Raw genomic sequence first — 21639 nt, forward strand, 5'->3', positions numbered from 1 at the left:
TATATACATATATATATATATATATATATATATATATATATATATATATATATATATATATATATACATATATATATATATGGCTTATGTGCAGTGGTGGGATTCAGCCGGTTCGCTAGAACCGGTGCCAAAATTTTTTAGAGTTCGTCGAACTGGTCTTTAACCATTTGTTGTCACACAATATTCCGATTGAGATCATGTATCGGTAACTTTTAATTGACTCTTAAATCTGTACCTTCTTTTATAATTGGAGGATTCTCAGTTGTTACGTGAATGTTCTGTTTATGTGCAGAATAAAAAACAAATAAATGAATAAATGTAAAAAATATTTTTTATGGGGACGGGTTAGGGGTAGTGCCTTAATGGCGAACCGGTTTTTGAAAATTTTGTATCTCATCACTGCTTATGTGATATTCTAAAGCGTACAAAAGTAGAGTAAGATTTTCATTGAAAATTGCATTACATATTACAGATGTCCCGGAGAAACACATTTATCGTTAATATTAACACGTTGCACCTTTCGAAATAGGGTCACTAAAACGGCTTATCTTAGTGACCTTTAATTCATGAAGTTAAAGGCGAATAAATAAATAATATCTTGAGTGTGTTCAAATTGTTCATAAATCTGGGTTACCTCAGCTTAGAATTACTCCTAAGCGAAGATTATCCTGATTTGCGTATTAGCATTTGGACACACTCAAAATGTTGTAAATAAAATAACTAATCAAATTATAAGCTACATAAAAAATGGATATCATGTTTTCAGGCCGGTCTCAAGTAAGTGAACTTAATCCAGATTTCGGACTTAACATACAAATAGAAAGAGTCTTCGCTTATTAAAAGCTTTCCCTATTCCAACATAGATGGCTGAGGGTGAACTCACATATACTGAGTCACGAGTTTGATCAATATATCTAGGTGTTCAAAAAAATGTAGTAGTGTGGTTGTTGTGGTAGAATTGATGAATGTTACACGTGTGTAAAGTGATCACTTTACCAAGCGGTCGTAAGCCTTGTAAATGCACACATTTGCATATTCTTCTTCATCTATCTTGAGATGACAATAAAAAAAATAAAAACAGGGTAAAATTACAAACGTTGAGTTACTGTCCTTTTAAACCAGGTCTAAGGGACCATTGGTTGCCCACCCATACATAAGATTCTTTCAAGTTACGTCATAATTTGGCATAAAATTTGCAATACAGTCACGAAACTAATTAATATTACAATTACTTCCGTTGGAAAGATGGTCGATCTAAATATGTAGAAAATTATTAAGGAAGAAGAAAGTACGTGGAGGAAAGAAGAGATTATAATAGTACGGAAGAAATATAAATCGCTTATTTATTATGCATTTCAACGACACATTAGACATGCGATGTTCTTTAAATAAAAAATATGCAGAATATTTAACGCAAAATAAATCAATTAACCAAAGTACAGGAGATTTATATTGACTGCATTAAAGTTATAATGTTAACGAATTAATATCACCTTATTAACTTTTAAACCCAGCAATTTATATCAACTTAACTAAAATATTGAATATACTAATACGGTGGTGATTCATTTATTAACATTAAATTACTTTTTAATTTTTTTTTTTTAATTAAACACTTTCATAGTACCACTAAATTAGTTTTATTTTTTGAAAAGTAAAACTTTATGTTTCACTTTTCACCCGCAGATGAAAACATCTGTATTTTTCTAAAATAGTCGTGTGTAATGACATAAAACTCGGTTAAGTGAGTTTTATCTCATTACACACGAACTAAATTAAGTGGTATTAAACAAGTGATTAATTATAAAAATAAACAACGTCATTCCACAAAGTTAATGCCGAATCCATAAATAATATAACTTTGCTTAAAATCACGATTACCTTAAAATAAAACACAAAAACAAACGGCATCCTTAATTTATGTATTAATTTTAAATCAAACACAGATTTTTTGACTTAGTAGACTCAAAAAATCTGTGTTTGATTTAAAATTAATACATAAATTAAAATGGAGTTCTACAAATTAAACGCCAAATCAATAAATAAACGGCATCCTTTTTTATCACTCGTCTTAAATCATCATCGTATCTTTAATTTTCCGAATTATTAGTGTAGGCGTATAACGTGTGTTTGACATTTTCTGCGGTCAAAAATATATAGTTTCACGATATATTGACAAGGAATAAAAAAGTTTTTAAAAAATCAGTTATTTGCGGTAATAATGAAACCAATTGTCAAAATGACGATTTTGAGCAAGTTATATTTTTAAAATGTTCACATTTAAACATTTTCCACGAGACAATGTAATTAAAGCATAAAAAAACATAATTCGTTGATCCTTCAATAATAATACGTGGTTTATTACAAGACATCGTTAAAGGGTTAATAATAATGCGTAAATACTACAACCAGGTCAAAATCTATTAACACAAACGTACAATGAGAGTAAAAGTTATTTTGATTTTTGATTTCTCTTACAGAACTGCGATGTACGATAAGTAAAGAATAAAATTACGATAAAGCAGTCAACTACGAACAAATGATAATTTATAATATAAGTATTTGCAATATATTGCCTTTACCCAAATTAACCAGCTGCCTGATTTATACAAAATAGAACTAAACAGAACAAGGATCTAAAATGAATGAACTGAAAAAATACTTAATGGAAAGATATTTGTATTAATAAAACCGTTATCCGCACCCCAATGGTGCATAGGGCACTGCTTCATATAAACGCAGTGTTATCTTGATCGTTTACACATGAAGGAAAGGTGATCAGCCCTCCGCTTCAGGTACCAGTCCAGGGTAATATTGAATAAATATTACAGTGAAAAAATCACTTATATTTATTTGACCCCCCCCTGGGAATCGAACCCGGGACCTCCAGAACTGTAGCCGAGCGTGCTGACCATTACACTACGGAGGCGGACAATATTTGTGTTAGTGATCAATTTTTTCTCTTTTTTTCCTTTAAACGTAGTTTTTACCTTATGTTTTTATATGCCTATTTACTGTACATTATATTGCTTTATATTTTACATTTTTCCTTGTGTTTTCTTTTTTGTTACATTCTTATATGTTTTTCAGACTTGTTAACCTTAATCCCATGTACCAAAATGAGTGATGGAAATTATTCACGGGGAATATTATATATCTGACTTATGTATGTAATATGCTTAAATTAATCAAAATAAACAAAAATAAATATTCAAAACTTTCACTACGCAATACGAAGCAAAAGGTTTTAAATGCAAAAAAGTCCTTATGAACTTGACATTGCTTGAAATAAAGTGGATTGGGATTGTGAATAAATTATGTCCGATGGGGAGATCGCATGTCCATAATGGTAGTTTTAACTGTTTTAAAATACAATTTTATGCCACCGGAACACGATTTAATTTTCAACACATTTTATCGTGCCTACGAGTCACAACGGAAAAATGTCGCATGTTTCCGTGTGACATATGATTTAGATTAATATATCGTTTGGATATTTTGTTGTTGTAATAATACCGTTTCATCGTTATCAAACCTGAAATACTGAAAAAAATATGAAAAAAATTAACGATTTAATTTACGACGTGTGGAATAATAAAAAAATAAAGGCATGCTGACAGCCATTTAAATTTTATTAATTGATTCGGCAGTAACCTTGTAATATTTATCCATTTTTAATTTAAGTTTTACTTGGTAAACATAATTATTTTTAAGTATTACTTAAAACTTCCATTAATATATATTAAACCATATCCGCTCCCTAGGTGGAGCATATGGAGTCCACAAACTGTCTCCAGGCCTTTCTGTCGGCTGCCAGCTCCCTTGCATCCTCCCAAATCAGATCCGCGTCCCGAAGTTCTGACAAGAACTGCCGACGAATTATCAACAGTGGTCGTCCTGGGCGGCGCGAACCTGATGCCTTGTAAAAGAGGCAAGCTTGATAAATCAAGCATGCGGAGTACATGGCCAAGCCAACTGAATCGCCTTTTCTTGACGACAGTTGTGACCAAGATTTGCTGCGTCCTACGCCTTATCTCTTCATTCCTTACAAAGTCAAAAACTTCTACAGTGTTATTTACCAAGTAAAACTTAAATAAAAAAGCCATTAAAAATTAGGGCTGTTTTTTTCCTTCAGTTAGGATTCAAAGGATAGATAGTAATGTTTTATGCATATCACGAAAGTCAACACAAATTTTATAATTTTTTTTATGAGGAGATAATTCTTTCCATAGTGTGGCCAATGAATTCATAGCATTTTAACAATCAGGTGAATGTTAAATAAGCAAAAAAGCGTTGCTGAATATTATTTATATTATCCTTATAAGTATCGGAATAGAAACGACATACCTGTACAAGCATAATCATGTTTTATTTTTTCTTTAATTGATTTGGCAGTCACTTCGTTATAATTTCTATCCATTTCTATTATATTTTATCAGTAAATTTGTACCACTATAAGTGGTATTAACCAAGTTAAATTCAAAATTGAAATTCGTAATATTTTACTAGGCATACTACCGGGATACTAAAATACTCTTTTTTATTCCATTACTTACATTATTCTCATTTTTATTCCATTACTCAAACGAACGAACAAACTATACACTCAGTATTTGCAAACTGGTGACTGAAAGTTTTGAAAAGTACCGTTTAGTACTTGCGATCAAAAGATAAGTGAACAAAGCAAGGCCGTTACTATTGTGCTACCATTTCAACAAACAAAGCAGACTTGAAACTTGGACACGTTTTTTGTAACAACTATCACGATTTTACTCGCAATTAAAGCATTTTTGCACTATCTATTAGACAAGCTATTCGCAAGATTGAAACCTTTTGATAGCCGGAGACTTCGATCCACAAATGACGATTTTAATTGATATACAAAGAGTATTGAAGATTAATATTAAATTGACAAGAAGGCACTGCGTACTTCTTCATTTATACGGATACAGGGATGCATTTCAGAAATCAGGTACAATATATACAATACATTCGGTCTAAAGTAGCAGTTATTTAAAAAAAATATTTTAAAAGTAAGTAGGCAGGTACTAGCGAGCTTTTCTAAGAAGGGATATCGTCAACGATCCCAAATGGAAACGACTTTCTTTTTAAATTCGAAACGTAGCTCATTGCAAAGTCTGGTAGTTTAAATATTAAAAAAATATATATTATTTATTGATTTGGCGTTTAATTTGTAGAACTCCATTTTAATTTATGTATTAATTTTAAATCAAACACAGATTTTTTGAGTATACTAAGTCTACTTAGTAGACTCAAAAAATCTGTGTTTGATTTAAAATTAATACATAAAAAAAAATTATATTAACAATATTAATATATTTTTATTATATCGGATCCTGGATTATTAACCCTATGGATGAGATGTCAATTTAAAGGTGCCTCAACTTCATATAAAACGTGTATCGTCCTTCCCTTTATATGAGTCCTCCTTTTACAATCATGCGGAAGGCTCTAAGACCATGGCAAACATCGGTAATATAATGGCAAAGGGGCAAATCTGTCAAATTTTTCATTTACAAAGTTTGTTCCACAAAATGTATAAAATAGTGTATTCTATAATCTAGCAAAAGGATAAAGCTGTAGTTGCAATACTTATTTAGTTTAATTAAGATATGTACATATGAAAATACATAAACCAAATGAGTTATTTAATTTCACAAATTTGTTTTTGCTCTCCTGTAAAATTTGGTCCGAGACAGATATACCCCTTTGCCTTTACACTACCGACATACAGGTTTCAAGAATAAATGCAATATGGATATTCAATAATGGACAGAATGGCGATCGCTTAACCCAGCCAAATGCCAGGTTGTAAGCTTTAGGATGCTCAGATTTCCATCTGCTTTCATATTAAAGGAAGAACGATACATGTTTCGTATCAAGTTGAGACACCTTCAAATTTAAAAAATATACATAAGTACTCGTATATATTATTCAATAACATCTTATAAAGTAGTCGGGTTGTGGTCCCGTGGTTAGTGTAGCGGACTCAGTCAGAGTTTCTCGGTTTGAACTCACTCTACCACAATTTGATGCATATTTATAATAATGAGCCGCTTAGGCTCAGAAAAATAGTATGAAATTGAAATATTTGTGTAAATAATAAAAACAAATATGTTTCTTTAAAAAAAAACTACATACGTAAAAAAGTATAAAATTAAAGAATTTCAAGAATTTGCAGGTAAAATAAGATCGATTATACATCACTGCAGTACAAGCAAACAAACGAAAAAGTAAACACCACACTAAAAACACCGTCTAGACAGGATCTGATAAACATTGAAACAAAAGCGGTTTTAATCAAAAGAGAAAATGAAAACCGCGTAGGATAAATTCATTGAAACAATGATTTCGTGGCCTTTTTATGAAGTGTCGGGAACGTTATTGGACTATTTAACGTTCCACATGAAGTAACCCATTCGGTTCCTATAATCAACGCATATTTACATGGTCTGACTCACCCTAATAGGACCATGTTTTGGTCGACATTGAGTGGGACAGATGAAGGTTCAAGGTCGCTTGGTAATTTATAATTTGACGCTTGACGATTTAACTATTTATAGCCGTATTCGCAAATCCCGTTAACATTTGACCTTGTAACGAAAAGTCCATAAGGCCATTAAAAAAAACGGTTTAGGGCGACCTTCAACTCCTGTTTCGTACCATTATCCAGTTAAAACTATCATTTACCTAAAATATAAAATTTACTCTGTATTCCAAATGCTTAATATTACTATTAATGCAGCTAATATCGTCTACTTATCGTAATAACTTAACGAGATTGCCAACGACATTAGGTAAACATTTCTGTTAATTTTTGGCACATTCTTCATGCTTTTGTTCGTTCAAGAAACTTTTAGTAGTTGGTTTTACTATCATTTTTTTGGTTTATGACCAATATTAGAAGAAAATTAGTAGTTTTACTCGCTGAAAATGCAAAACATTCGCGATATAATAAATAAAACTTACAAAAATGTAAAGTACGACAATAGATAGTTTTCTGACATAAATTACACATACTGTAAAAATATGAATTTCATATAATTTTGTGGAGTTTACACAGCAATTGGGGTATTTAACTATGATTTTAGTTGTCTATACTGAAGATCTACTGGTCACCCCATAACCCCTATTTTTTAAGGGTTTGCAGCGGGGGTAAGGAGAGTTATGTTGTCATAGTCATGGCAGTCCGTGGGGTTCCTAAAAGTTCAAAATGCAGACAGATCGATATTGCAACTCTGTGGGGGTTCAAGGAAAAAAAAAGTGGTATTAGGTGCTACGCAAAGGATACCTTTTATTTAATAGATATACTCAAATTCAAACAAAACCAATTTTTACTTATCTGAAATGTTTTGAATTGAAATTTTAAATCTGAAATGATATTAATATGGTGCATACATAGGGTACTTCATCGAAACTATGCGATGTTAATTTTAACATTAATTTCATGGAGGGGGAATATGGTGACATAACTAAATTCTTCAAGGATCACAATAATTTTTCGCCCCTCTTTTAATAAATATTACAGTAAAAATATCACTAAAAATTGTTTTGATTTCACTGGGAAACAGTGCTTAAATCCCTAATCATTCAAAAAGTAGAAAATCTGTTAAACCCCTAGAAAGTCATTTAATTTCGATTTTAATTTCACATAGAAAATACCACCATGTCTTAAAAATCGATTGTGACACGCGTTTCGATGCATTTCGCATAATTTTCAAACATCGCACAAAATTATGCGGAATGCATCGAAATATGTGTCACAAAAGATTATTAAATAAATTGTTGTATTTATCAAGAGAAAATTTAATTTAAAAAACGATATTTTAAATGCGTAGCTACAATATAATAACGTTCAACGAATTATATCTGAACAGAAATCGCATACAGAAGGTACTTCTTATATTGGCAGTATAAGCAGTGGTGGGATTCAACCGGTTTGCACCGGTTCTAGCGAACCGGTGCCTAAAATTTTTAGAGGTCGCCGAACCGGTCCTTAACCCTTTGTTGTCACACAATATTCAAATCGTCTGCATACGACAACCAAAAGGCAATTTGGAAGTACATATTTAAATAAAACTGATTGAATTATTTTTTCGCTGTTTTCTTTTATGTACTCTGTTCATTGTTTTTTTTTTTTTTTTTAGTTATTTCATGCAGAATGTAGATACCTACTTTGTTACAGAGCTTGTATATATATTATGATTTATGTTCTACAACAATGTTACATTACTTTTAATTGACTTTTAAATCTGTACCTACTATTATAATTGGAACATTCTCAGTTGTTATGTGAATGTTCTGTTTATGTGCAGAATAAAAAACAAATAAATGAATAAATGTAAAATCTATTTTTTTATAGTAGTACCTAAAGGGCGAACATGGAAATTTTGAATCCCATCATTGCGTATAAGGTATTTATACTGCACGATTAAGCATCATTAGTAGATATTATTATATCAAGAATATACCTTGCGAATTCTAAGGACGCATTTTTAAGATATATTGTAATATTAGGGTCATCTGTGTGAACTTGGACAAATTACAAAATCGTGCTAGATGAAGTGATTCAACCTTTGTTATTCACCATAATAACAACATCGGGCACAATAGTAAAATTAGTTTTCTCCGAGATGTGAATGCAAAGCTGTAAGAAATTATTGTTGACATACATACGGATGTACAATGGCACAAAAATAATCCGAATGTGTTGTACTGTTCCGGAGGAAACATTAATAATATTATCGTTACTTTATTAAATATGTCCGCCTCCGTAGTGTAATGGTCAGCACGCTCGGCTACCGTTCTGGAGGTCCCGGGTTCGATTCCCAAGGGGGGTAAAATAAATATAAGTGATTTTTTCACTGTCATATTTATTCAATATTACCCTGGACTGGTACCTGAAGCGGAGGGCTGATCACCTTTCCTTCATGTGTAAACGATCAAGATAACACTGCGTTTATATGACGCAGTGCCCTATGCACCATTGGGGTGCGGATAAGGGTTTTATTATTATTTATTATTATTAAATATATTATGAGTGTGTCGGCTGTCCAAACTTAAAACACAGTAAGGGACATTTTTTTGTAGTACGTTTTTTTTGGACTAAGTAGAATCTACTTAGTCCAAAAATGCAAAAAAAAACGTATTACAAAAAAAATGTCCCTTACTGTGTTTTGAGTATGGACAGCCGATGTGATTATGTAGATATGTACTGTAAAGGAGTAATAGTATAAATTTTTCTTTATACTTGTTTTTCTTCTTCAAACCCTTATCCGCACCCCAATGGTGCATAAGGCTACCCCCTCTGGGAATGAAAAATATCGATTTACTATTTGAAAATTTGAAACGCGCGATACATATACTAAAAATTGTAAATATTTACGGCACGATGAAAGACAAAAAAGGTGACAGGGATTCGTTCTTTGACTATTTTTCGTTGTTTTAAAAATTGAAGGCGATCATGCAAATCGACCATTCGGGTGGTCATCCATTCAACTCGTCGAATCACTGAGTGGAACAGATTGTAGTAAGACTCCATTCTGGTTTAATCCTGAGCTTATTTACTATCGAGACCGGGGGTGAAGCTACATGACGTCATAGTACGTAAGGCCTCTTTTGAATGCGATCACATGTTTAACGATTGACTGGCACCCTAGGAAGTATGTCGATATTATCACATTTTGTAAAATAATTAATAGAAAAAGAAAAATTAATACCATATATTGGATAAATGATGTTAGGTAAATTGGGGCAATAATATATTTTTTTAAACGCAGTGTTTTTTTTTTAAATTTACTATTTTGTTTTTTGTTTATTACCTAATTATTGTCCGCCTCCGTAGTGTAATGGTCAGCACGCTCGGCTACCGTTCTGGAGGTCCCGGGTTCGATTCCCAAGGGGGGTAAAATAAATACAAATGATTTTTTTCACTGTAATATTTATTCAATATTACCCTGGACTGGTACCTGAAGCGGAGGGCTGATCACTTTTCCTTCATGTGTAAACGATTAAGATAACACTGCGTTTATATGATGCAGTGCCCTATGCACCATTGAGTGCGGATAAGGGTTTTATTATATTATTATTATTATTACCTAACGTGCAAGTGACTCTGATATCTAGCTACGACTTATGCAACACCTCTTATCATGGCCCTACTTAGGCTTCAACTTTTTAAGTTTTATAGCCGTATAACTAGTGCGTGGATATACTCTTTATGTTTATATTTACAATAATTTCATGTAATTCATGAGTGAAAATTCTATACACTGGCTGTATTGATTATTTGCTCTTATTGGAAGAGATACATAATAGAGAATATGCAAAATTAAATGCACGTCTCTTTCGGGCAATTGCACCGATGATCATGTCATGTATTTTAAAATGTAAGTATTCTTAAAAATTCTTAACGCAACTTAACTTCTTACTGTCAAGCAACTTCTTAACTTCTTACTAGCAAGATAACATAACAATAATTCTAAAAGTAAATTTAAATGGAGTTTATAAAACTGATTTACATTACAAATCTACTTCGCAACGGGAGAATCACTTCGTTCGGTTCCAGTTCAGTAAAACTGCTAAAAGACGACCAACCGTGAAAGTTAATATTTTGTAATACTTAGCCGCAAATGTAGATATAAATTATTGTACGATATTTCTTACCGAAAGAGTCTGAACTCGGTAGATCGTTGCGTAATGTCGATGAATAATAAACAAAAGTCCATATTATCATTGTGTGTGTCACCTTTCATCTACGAACCCATGTGCAAAAAGGGGGCGCGAGTATTAGGTACAGACAGGTGCAAGTTGTTGAAAAACAAACCTCGACGCGTAGTTTCGATGTTCGATACACAACGAGGGCAAGGTTCAACAATCGATTAGTATTTGGAAGCAACTATAATACCATAAAAACAATGAAATAATTTAGTTGCTACATTAAAATTTGCACTCTAAAAGGTGACTAACCTAAGTACTAGGTAACACGGACAAATTATGCAGTTTTCAGGTTTGAAAAAACAACGAACCATTTGTTTTGAGAAATAGATTAATATCGTGTGGAGATATAGGAAACTGACAGGTATTTTGTAGCAATATTTGATCGAAAAATTGCAATTCCTCGCGTATAAAACTCCATCGACGACCGCTGATCTTAATAATCGTTTGATTTTGATGTGGCAAATTGAGAAATGTACAAGTGTAATTATTTGAACAATATGCCAAAACGAATAAAGCTAATTGTTAGATTTACGATATATTTTGTTTCAAGACTTGCAGTCATTGCATTGTATGAAAACATGCCATCTGACAGACGCCCGGTGGGCAGGTATTGCTTGTTTTCGAAGATACGAGGTGTTTATCGATACAACAAACGTTCGACACTCAAAACAATCATTATTTGTGTTATTTCCTTCACTTACCGGTTTGAATTCTGCTTGAAACGATGTAATCCCAACAATTAGAGCACTCTTAGGGAAACACTGCACTTACACGCATATGTTTATGACATAAACTTGAAGATGAAACAGTTTGTCGAACTAGATGGCCTTGCAACCGCAACTTTTGTAAACTTTGTTTTTGGGGAACGTGCAAAGATCTGGCGGAGAGTATTTGAAGCCTCAGCGTAGGTTCAAACCAATATTACAAAACACGCTGGTTCAAAGTTATTCTCGCTAGATGGTGAGCAAAACTTAATTCCGGTGAAAACGGACGAGCCGCGATATTGGAAGTCGGAAGTTCGGCAATTTGACCAAAAATATTTTGAAACTTTCTTACCGGAAATTAATTTTTTTTCTAAAAACGTGTAAAAAGGAAGTAAATATGTGTCAACTCACATTTTTACAACGCGAATAACTATCACAAAATCTTCATTTGTTTCGTAAACAAGTTTTACAGAATTACTCCGATTCAACATTAATATGTAGGTAGGAATATATTTATCATTTGATATTTCATAATCGTATGTAATGATTAATATTTCACAATCGTATGGAATAATTAACATTTCAGAATCGGATGCCAATATCAGTGCCTCCTTTATAAATTTTATTTTTGAAGGCACGGCACATTTTTAATTGAAACGGGAATTTCACATCATTATAGAAAATAAATATATAACTATAAATAACTTCTTCAAACTCTCAATCATACCCAATGGGGTACTACAATGTATTGAGGTAATGTCATCTTAATCATAAACTACATAAAGGCAAGTGATCAGCCCTAAGCTTCAGGTACTGTCCAGGCCGATATTAACACATTGTTTACATTGCACATTGTTTACATTACACACATTGTTTACATTACACATTGTTTACATTGCACATGTTTGTGCATTTCAGAAACCTTATGTTGAGGTGGTGTGCACATTTTGCCTTCAACTTGATTAACAAAAAAAACGTAGCATCTAATATCTTGTCATGTTTGCTTTGCTGTGTAGCGATAGGTGTTGCTAACTAACTAACCACCACCCCGCTTCACCGCAGGGGTAGGCAGAGAGAATAGAATGCCACACCACTCTGTCTTTGCAAACATTCTTCGCCTTTTCCACGTTTATGCATTTCCTCATACATACCCGACGATTATTACGACTCCTAACCTGAGACCACTTTCAAGTATTTGGCATACCTGATCTTGCCAAGTTTTTCTTGGTCTTCCTCGGCTCCTTTTATCAATTACATTCGCCCCATAAATTTGTTTTACCATTCTTTCCTTACTCATTCATTCTACATGTTCAAAACATCTCAAAAGACGTTTCCTAATTTTATTGATAATGCTTATCTCAGGTGGTCTACAATATAAAAATACTATTTACATAAAATAAAACACTACTTTGTTTTTGCCAAATTTTTTCATGATTCTTTTCTAACTCTTGGATATTTTCTATCATCATTCTTTTGATGCGATCGAATATCGCTCGCATTACATTTCTTTAACAAACTTCGCCGTAACCAATGTGTTAAATCAATATTAGAGTGAAATATCACTTATATTTATTTTGATACCCCCATAAATCAAATCTGGGACCTCCAGCACTCTAGCTTAAAGAGCTCACCACTACACAACAGAGGCAGACATAAAAAAAAAACATTTTGCTTTCAAATATCAGACGAAATTATTAGATGGAATAGGAAATAAAACAATAAACATTATTTATTGGTTTGGCGTTTAATTTGTAGAACTCCATTTTAATTTATGTATTAATTTTAAATCAAACACAGATTTTTTGAGTCTACTAAGTTGCATTTTATTAACAAAAACACATAAAAAATTATATTGTGACAATTGTTTCGCCTTGTTAGGGCATTATCAAACGAATGTTTGATAATGCCGTGATAATGTTAGGGCAATATCATTCGTTTGATAATGCCCTAACAAGGCGAAGCAATTGTCACAGTATAATTTTTTATGTGTTTTTGTTAATAAAATACAACTTAGTAGACTCAAAAAATCTGTGTTTGATTTAAAATTAATACATAAAACAACAAACATATTTTAAACAAATTAAAAATCACTTTAATATAAATGCTGAACATATTTAATATGTCATCATAACAACTAATGGCATTCTATTACAAATATTTTCCTGGGTATAGAATGAAAAATGCTAAAACACAATCTATCCAGATTTCTTTGGAATAAAGAATGTCCTTTTACGAGCCATTTTTCTTCTCATAATTTCCAACTGATGAAGTTGTGAATACACATCAGCCCAAATTTCTGATTGGTCTTCCTCTGGAATAGTGGCTCTGTAATAAAATAAAAATGTCATCAAAAGGTTTCCTTTCATTAAAAGATAATAATAATTGTGTATGTCTATCAGTTAGGAGTTGCAGGAAAAGCTCTCTCATTCGAATTTTGCTATAATACATGTGATCAATATGTTTCAATTTAGTTCCCACAACAATATTTTATGAATACTTTAAATTAATTGGAATATTTTTTTTTAAACTGGATTTTTTAATATAATTGCAAAACGGCAAAAAAGATAATAGGTTTTAAAAAAAAAAAAATCTTTCAAAACATTAGTATTGTTATTTTATCAATAAAAATTACAAATATTTTCAAAACATCGCTACGTTTAAGTTCGTACATTTTGAGAATATGAGAAAACAAATAAATTTAGTAATAAAATAAGGTTTCTGGTACGGGCTCAAAGAAAAAGCTCGGACTGTTTTTTACGTAATATTTTACGAGCTATATGTATACGTACTGTAGCGGACTCTGTCGCTTGATGTTGTTATTATTTCCTATGCTTCAAACATATCTTAAAACCATATATTGGAAATAAATAAAAAAACCTGCCCATTTTCTAAATAAAATCTTCATTAAAACTCATCCGTCGTAGGGCTAATCTTCTAGTGACTCATACATATGTATTGAATTTTAGTTCATCAACAGAAAACCAAATTTTTTAGTAGTGTGGTTGTCAATCATGGGTAATGTTGCATTAAAAAATACAGTGTCAAAAAAAAAACAAAAATTGTTTAACACACTTCAGACGGGAAGGGTACCCTACCTGTTCAGTCGTTTGATGCTTAAGGACGGGGAGGGTATTTTTACCTTCTGTGCCGGCAGAAAAGAAGGAATTACCCAATGTTTTTATAGGAATATTATATAGCGTAGAACGGGGCTACTTGAACTTTGATGTGTTACTTGAGCCCAGTACAAAAAAATAATAATCTGTATTTGGTCTACAATAATGAACATATCGACATGATTCATTGTTTCTCTGACAGGTGACACTTATTGTCACGATACTTCGATCGATACCACGATCTAAATTTTTTTTTGTACTGGGCCAAGTAACACTTCAAAGTTCAAGTAGCCCTGTTCTACGGTACCAATCTTGTTCTTAAGGTCTTAACTATATGTACATAACTATCAAATCCCGTCGCCAGCGGTCCGCAGGCTTAAAAATACTCGTCCTAAATGTGTTAAAAAGATTTTTTTGCATGTACCTATACTGTTTCATGAGGTCATATTTCTCCCACGGAGCAGCATGTTTCTCTCTCCTTATTTTATCCTTTTCCCTTAAGTTCTCTTCGATGCCGGTAACTCCCTGGAGGTCCTGACGTTCCCATCTCTCCAGCCAAGGTTTTGGATTCAGTGGCACCTAAAGATGAAGAATAATAAGTTTGTGGTTAGTGTCTCAGACTTTGAGTCAAGAATTTCAGGGTTCGAACCCACTTTAACACAACCTGATTCCTAATTTTATAACAGGCCGCATAAGCGTGTAACAGACATCTATAGTAATGTAGAGGAAAGGTAATTGTGATAGTATGGGCACAAAGGGCATAGAGAACTTGATCATATTGCGAACCAGGCAATCGCCATGGTTCTTTCTCAAAAGACAATTAGAGGAAGACCAAAGAATTCATAGATTCTGCAGAAAGAAAACATGATTGGAAGGCATGGCCTAGGTGACGTTGCCCATGACAGAAGGACCTACAACCTGAGGACGAGGAGAGCTAGCCCCGACAGTCAACAAAGACTATAAGTCGGGATAGAGCCAGGAAGAAAAAGACACAGCTAATATAATATACAGAATTTGTTACGGGATATAAACTAATTTTTTTTCTTGAATTACGTAACGTCCAAGTGACTCTGAAATCTAGCTACTATGCAACACCGCTTATCATGACCCTACTCAGGCTTCAACTTTTTAAGTTTTATAGCCTATACCTACTCGTGAGTGGATTTACTCTTTATGTTTAAAGTTACTATAATTTCATGTAAGTTCATTACATATAATTTATATTTGAAGCATTAACTTTGTGATTTTCCATTTTGTAATTAAAATGTAACTTTGTTTTAAAATCACTATAAATTTATAGTGATTTTAAAACAAAGTTCCATTTTAATTATAAGTTCATTACACTTACTTTTATAGGGTTAACGGGTACCGGGGCACCTTCAGGCAGAATCTCTGGTTCCATGTCCACATTGAAGGTGCTGTATTCGTGCGGCGCGTCCCTCAAGTAATGCAACTTGTCATCCAGTCGTTTTTCTAGTCTTAAAACTTGGATTTGCTGGATTTTAGGGTCGTACATCAAGTAACGGATCTAGACAAAGAAAACTGTTTTGGAGAACATACTTGGACACAAATGATCGGTTTCTTCTTATTCTATTATTATTCATTCAGTGACAGGCGCTGTGGCACAGTTGGGTAGACGCTCGACTGCGAAACTGGCGTTGCGGGTTCGATTCCCGCCAAGTGCAAAATAAATTAATTTTAATATGTTATTAGATTAAAACCAATATTTTTAGCTTTTCCACTTTATTTTTATTTGACTAGCGACCGGGTTTCGTCGTTACCGACATCATCAGACTGGTGGGAGGCTATACAAATTGTTATATTATATATAAAACAAGGCAGGAGTTGATAACCATGGTTATAACCATGGTTGAAACCCGGTCGCTGGTCAAATAAAAATAAAGTGGAAAAGCTAAAAATATTGGTTTTAATCTAATAACATATTAAAAATGCAATTCCATCACGAAGTGTCAGTGGATAATATAAATCTATTAAATTAATTTTAATTGGTCTGGGTGTTTGTGATGTATTTTTTACATTTACTTTCCCCATCCTTACTATCCTACCTGAAGACATGCATCTACATGTAGAGGCTTTGTGGGTTATTTCTTTAAAAAAATATATGATAGAGATTGTTGATGTGGTACATTTATAATTGAGTGCATGCATATATTATTTATACAAATGGGAAGAAAATAAATGTGGAACGGTCCTTTTGGATGGCGTCTAAAAGATTATTGTACATACTATTTTTCTATAAGATGAGTTCCTTATTAAGCATTTATGGAGCTTAGGATGCAGGATCCCCATTTCATCACGCGTGTAATACTTAGTATTATTTAATTACCATTTATTTCAAGTGGTTGAAATGATAAGAGAAATAAGTCTCATTGGTTTACATGTCGCTCATTCCTTTCAAGAACGTCACAAATCAAAAAACTTGATTTTTCAGGAGAACGTTTTTAAACTTTAAAAATATAACACAATGTATTAAAAATAAATATCAAGCAACTTATTCAACTTTTTACTGTGCAACACATATTTTTAGATAAACCTGAAGGTTTTTTTCTCCATTTGAAAATATTTAATATCATTAAAAAAATAATCAAACAACACCTTTTCATCAAAATGCAAAAACAACACTTTCTGCCCTATAGCGGGTAAATATTAAGTTAAAAATATGCCGCTTTCGCCGGGATATAATACGTTTTCTGGGCATTCCGAAAACATGCACAACTGAAAATTGTCAAGTTTTGATTTATGACGTTCTTGAAAGGAGTGAGCGATGTGTCAATGGATACCAATGTTCTAATAAATGCAATTTCTAATTTAAGTTTTACTTAGTACATATCACTATTTCTTAAAATCTACTGTGACACGTCTTTGAGTGACTGCCGAATCAATTAATGAAATGCAAATACATTAAAAAAGTATTGGTTATTTATTATTTACCTCAATCCCTTGATGATCGATCACATTTCGAAGCGTAAATTCAGCACGCAGGCCACAAAAAACTCTTTTGATACAAATTCCAACAAATTTACTAGTTTTCCCCTGAGAATGTGGATCAGAGGTCACTACCGAAAGAATGGATCCTAAAAATAAACACCAAAATTATTATAATTTATATTTGAAGCACTAACTTTGTGATTTTCCATTTTATAATTAAAATGCTACTTTGTTTTAAAATCACAATAAATATTTTATTATAACTTAATTATAATGTCTACCGGTTTCGAAGAATCAAGACTGATTAATACTAAAACACTATCTACTAAACTCAAACAATCACTCATTTGATAAAATTAAAGGTTTAAATATATTACATACATGCAATAGAGGACTTAAATTAGATTACTTAGAAATATTAGAAATCAAAAAGGCAATTAATAATAATTTGCAACTTATAAATACACAAGTAAATGATTTAGCTAAAAGTCCGTTATTAAATATGTTTCCAATCACTCATCATCCCTGATCCCTTTTGACCGTGATTGCCAATCAACACAAAAAAATAAAGCCACTTGAGATCTACCTAAGCTTCTTTCCCTAACCGTCAAAATAATTTGAATATTGTTTAGTAGATAGTGTTTACGTATTAATCAGTCTAGATAAAGAAGCGGTTAGCTTTGAACCCGGTAGACATTATAATTAAGTTAAAATAAAATATTTATAGTGATTTAAAACAAAGTTACATTTTTAATTATTATTACCAAAATTAATGTTGCAGACACCAGTATGGAGCGTCATAGTTTCTGGGTTCTCGAACCCACTCTCACCATAATTTGATACGTATTTTTAACACATTGTTGGCGGGCGGTTTTTTTATCAACCCCGACCCTTATTTGTACACTAATTAGGGTCGTATACCAATTACAAGTAGCCGCAAACCCAAATCCGATCTGTACAATGTTTTTTGGCGTTTTACGCTCTACCAAAAGTAAGCAAATAAGAACGCTTGCAAGCGTCTCCCGCTCTCTACCTACAGTATATTAAAGATGCTTTTAAGTGTTTCCCGCAAACAATGCAATGTGTTAATAATGAGACACTTAGGTTCACAAAAATAGTATGAAATTGAATGTATGTGCAAAATAATAACACAAAAATATTTTTCTTTTTTAAATAAAAAAAAAAGTAGCTTTTTTAAAACCGACAAGTGCATAATCAAATTAAATAACAAAGACGTCATATTCATTTTTACATCTAGGAGCAACAAAGTATGTAATGCATACAATTAAGTATGTTCAATAAGAATATCTTTTATGAGATTCAAAATAGATTATTGCTATTTATATTTCATCTAGTTGGTTGGCCAAATGCGCAGCAATTACGATATAAACAATTATATAATTAAATTGAATATTGTTGATTGGGTTTTGAGTGTGGAGAAAATATAAACAAATGTCTGGTTCTATATTTGGAATAGCATAAGATTGGTATTCTGATAACTGTCACAGTCATACACTAAGAAAACAAATAAACTTAAGACAGATCGATGCTAGCTGCAAATGCCAATGCATCTATTTTAGTAATTTGTGTCGAGACACAAGACCAACGGAAAAGCTTACGATTCAGGTAGGTGAAAATCTATTATATAGTTTAATTGTATAGAAAATATGTAAGATACGCACCTACGTAAAATTCCGGGATATCAATATTCGTTCGTCTATTCATCATATCAATACGCTCCAATTTTTCCCTGACGTGATTCCTTCGCTTCACATCGGGATCCGGTAAAAATTCTGGGTAAATAAACCTAAAATGCAGAGGAGCCACTGATTTTCGCCCTTTTGGACCATCTTTAGGCGTCTTTTCCTGTGCACCTGTATCAATCTGAGGACTTGGTAGCGATGAAAAGCATCTACATTCCTTCAAACCTATGAAATAAACGTAAAATATTAATAAAACCTATACAAAAACTATTCGGTAGCAGATAGAGCATAACCTCAAAAATTATAACAACTAAAATAATTGACATAATTACCTCTAGAGCTTAGCAAAAGTTTTCTGTTGATTCCCCCGATAAATTTACTAACTGAAAAAGCCATAATTAAAATCTATTTTTTTAAATTTGCTTCACAAATCGGACTTATACATGCCACTCAGACCTCCATCTTTATTTTTAATATTCAGTTTTTGAGATATTTATTTTTTTAGTCTCCTCTCCTTTGGTGTTGCCTTTATTAAGGGAAATTACAAGCATCAAATAAATTCTTTTTATTTCATACTTTATATTTTTAAAATTTAATAAATAGTTTTTGAATGGAAATAATTTAATTTAAATTTTTGTTTTGTATTCCTTTCATTAGTTACAATGTTATTTATACGAAACAAATATTTAGCAGCTATTTTGTGTGAGGTAAAAAATAAATATGGGAACTTTTCAAACAATGTAAGGAATAAGTGGCAACTAGCAACATTGTGATCATTTCGGATTTGCGGATTTTGGTTGACGTTCTGTTGATCTTGTTTTCTTTTATTCGGATTCAATGGCTGTGGTAATATAGCGTGTACTCGCCTATTATTGATTTTATATTCTGAAAAATATATAGGTCACGCCATAATTTTTTTCGGAAAAGTCTTACCGGTGATAGTTTTAATATTTATGACGCATTAATGTCGTAATATTTGTGGTTTTGTTTTTAAGATCATCATCGCCATTAGCCATTGTGGGTGACAGCCAAAAACGTGGTTTTCTTTATTATATACGAGACTACTCGAATAACTAGCGCGGTGTGATTTGCTTCTAGTTTCGACTAATTTTAAGAATTTTTAGAGGTTTGAAACTATTTGAAATTGTCATTTATGTTATTTTTGGCGGGAACGCGATCATTTGCGTAGTGCATGTAAGCTGTCACTTCCTTTGATGGTCCTTCGCTAAATCACAGTATAAACGTTACATTGTCTCTTTTGAGTGAACTTATTTTAACAGTCACGGCCGTTTAAAACTAGGAAAGAAGTAATCGCATCGTTCATTGACGTTTTTTTCAAAACAAATATGGAGGATTTTTTGACAACCTCGTAATTTATACCTAACAGTAATTCAGTTTCACTTTGTTACATCGTGTTATTACTGGAAACAGCTTTTAAGTCGGAATATTTCTCCTGAGATTATGAATTTTGAATGTTTTAAAACTTTGCAATAGATCAAAAATTACTTTATGTTTATCATCATTGCGGGATTGTTAGTTTTTTGCGTGTTTCGGGTCGGTTCACTGTTACGAATTTGCGTTAGTGGAACTGAATGAATAAGTGATTAATAAAATGTGTTTAATTATTTTCTTTTCTCAAAACAATTATATTTCTAGAAATTCAATATTTTAATGTAAGGACTTCATTCAAAACGGTTAAAATATGCTTCTCATTGATTTATTTTTTATGCACTTAAGAAAAAGTATACATGCATACATATTGTTTATTTTTATGAGGTATATCTGTGGATCTTATAATTTTGGACAGACACTCCTCAGTTTTATGTTTTTGTTTTTGCCAGTAATAAGGGACAAATATGTATATTTTATTTATATGGTGAGGTACTTATAACTAGATGATAGGTGGCGTGCGCCATAAACGTTTGTGAAGATTTAAAAATTACCCTCATTAAATTGTTTAATAAGCTATTAAAAAAAAAAGTTAGGTATGGTGCAATTTTTAACAAATTTTTTGTTTTATTTCAGATGCTTTCATAGTTAAACCAGAAAATGGATAAGCGTTATAGCGAGGTGTATAACGTTCAATACAGGGACGATGGCAGCGTGTTGCCGCCGTGCTGTCTGGCGTGTCTGTGCTACGAGGGAGAGAACCGCGCGCGGGCCCGGCGGCGATGCAAGAGCGAAGGGCTCGAGCGCTCCCCGTACGACGTGACGCCCTGCCCGCTAGACTGGCAAAAAAACCGACAATACAACAACATCTACCCGAATTTTCAAGACCACCAGGAACCTAGAAAACTCCCCCAATGCCCTTCTAAACTCCACCCGAAATCACCCAACAAAATAAGAGAAACGAAAATCACCAATTCTCCTATCCGCCACGATAACATAGTCCAATACGGCGTATGCAATATAAACGGCGACAGTTTGAGA

The 21639-nt window shown here is 32.5% G+C and overlaps 1 protein-coding gene across 1 annotated transcript; it reads right to left on the minus strand.

The window, feature by feature from the left end:
• Positions 1–13513: 13513 nt before the first annotated feature.
• Positions 13514–19699, minus strand: LOC148299292 (large ribosomal subunit protein bL19m-like). Its single transcript, XM_088276228.1, has 6 exons — positions 19542–19699; positions 19189–19434; positions 17510–17652; positions 15906–16085; positions 14982–15136; positions 13514–13769 (listed from the first exon to the last, which is right to left on the minus strand). The coding sequence occupies exons 1-6, from the start codon at positions 19603–19605 to the stop codon at positions 13640–13642; spliced, it is 918 nt and encodes a 305-aa protein (XP_088132354.1). The 5' UTR covers positions 19606–19699; the 3' UTR covers positions 13514–13639.
• Between the last annotated feature and the right edge of the window lie 1940 nt (positions 19700–21639).

The sequence above is a fragment of the Brachycentrus maculatus genome, unplaced genomic scaffold, assembly GCF_059751285.1.
Source record: "Brachycentrus maculatus isolate JH-2025_06_01 unplaced genomic scaffold, ASM5975128v1 h1tg001201l, whole genome shotgun sequence".
NCBI lineage: Eukaryota > Metazoa > Arthropoda > Insecta > Trichoptera > Brachycentridae > Brachycentrus > Brachycentrus maculatus.

Bases quoted from the DNA above. Each gene is read 5' to 3' on its own strand.
- LOC148299292 (XM_088276228.1), bottom strand. From the start codon at position 19,605: ATGGCTTTTTCAGTTAGTAAATTTATCGGGGGAATCAACAGAAAACTT. The intron at 17,653-19,188 runs GTGCGTATCTTA...GTTTATTTTTAG, and splicing joins TATCCCGGAATTTTACGTAG to GATCCATTCTTTCGGTAGTG. The intron at 16,086-17,509 runs GTAAATAATAAA...TTCTTTGTCTAG, and splicing joins TCGATCATCAAGGGATTGAG to ATCCGTTACTTGATGTACGA.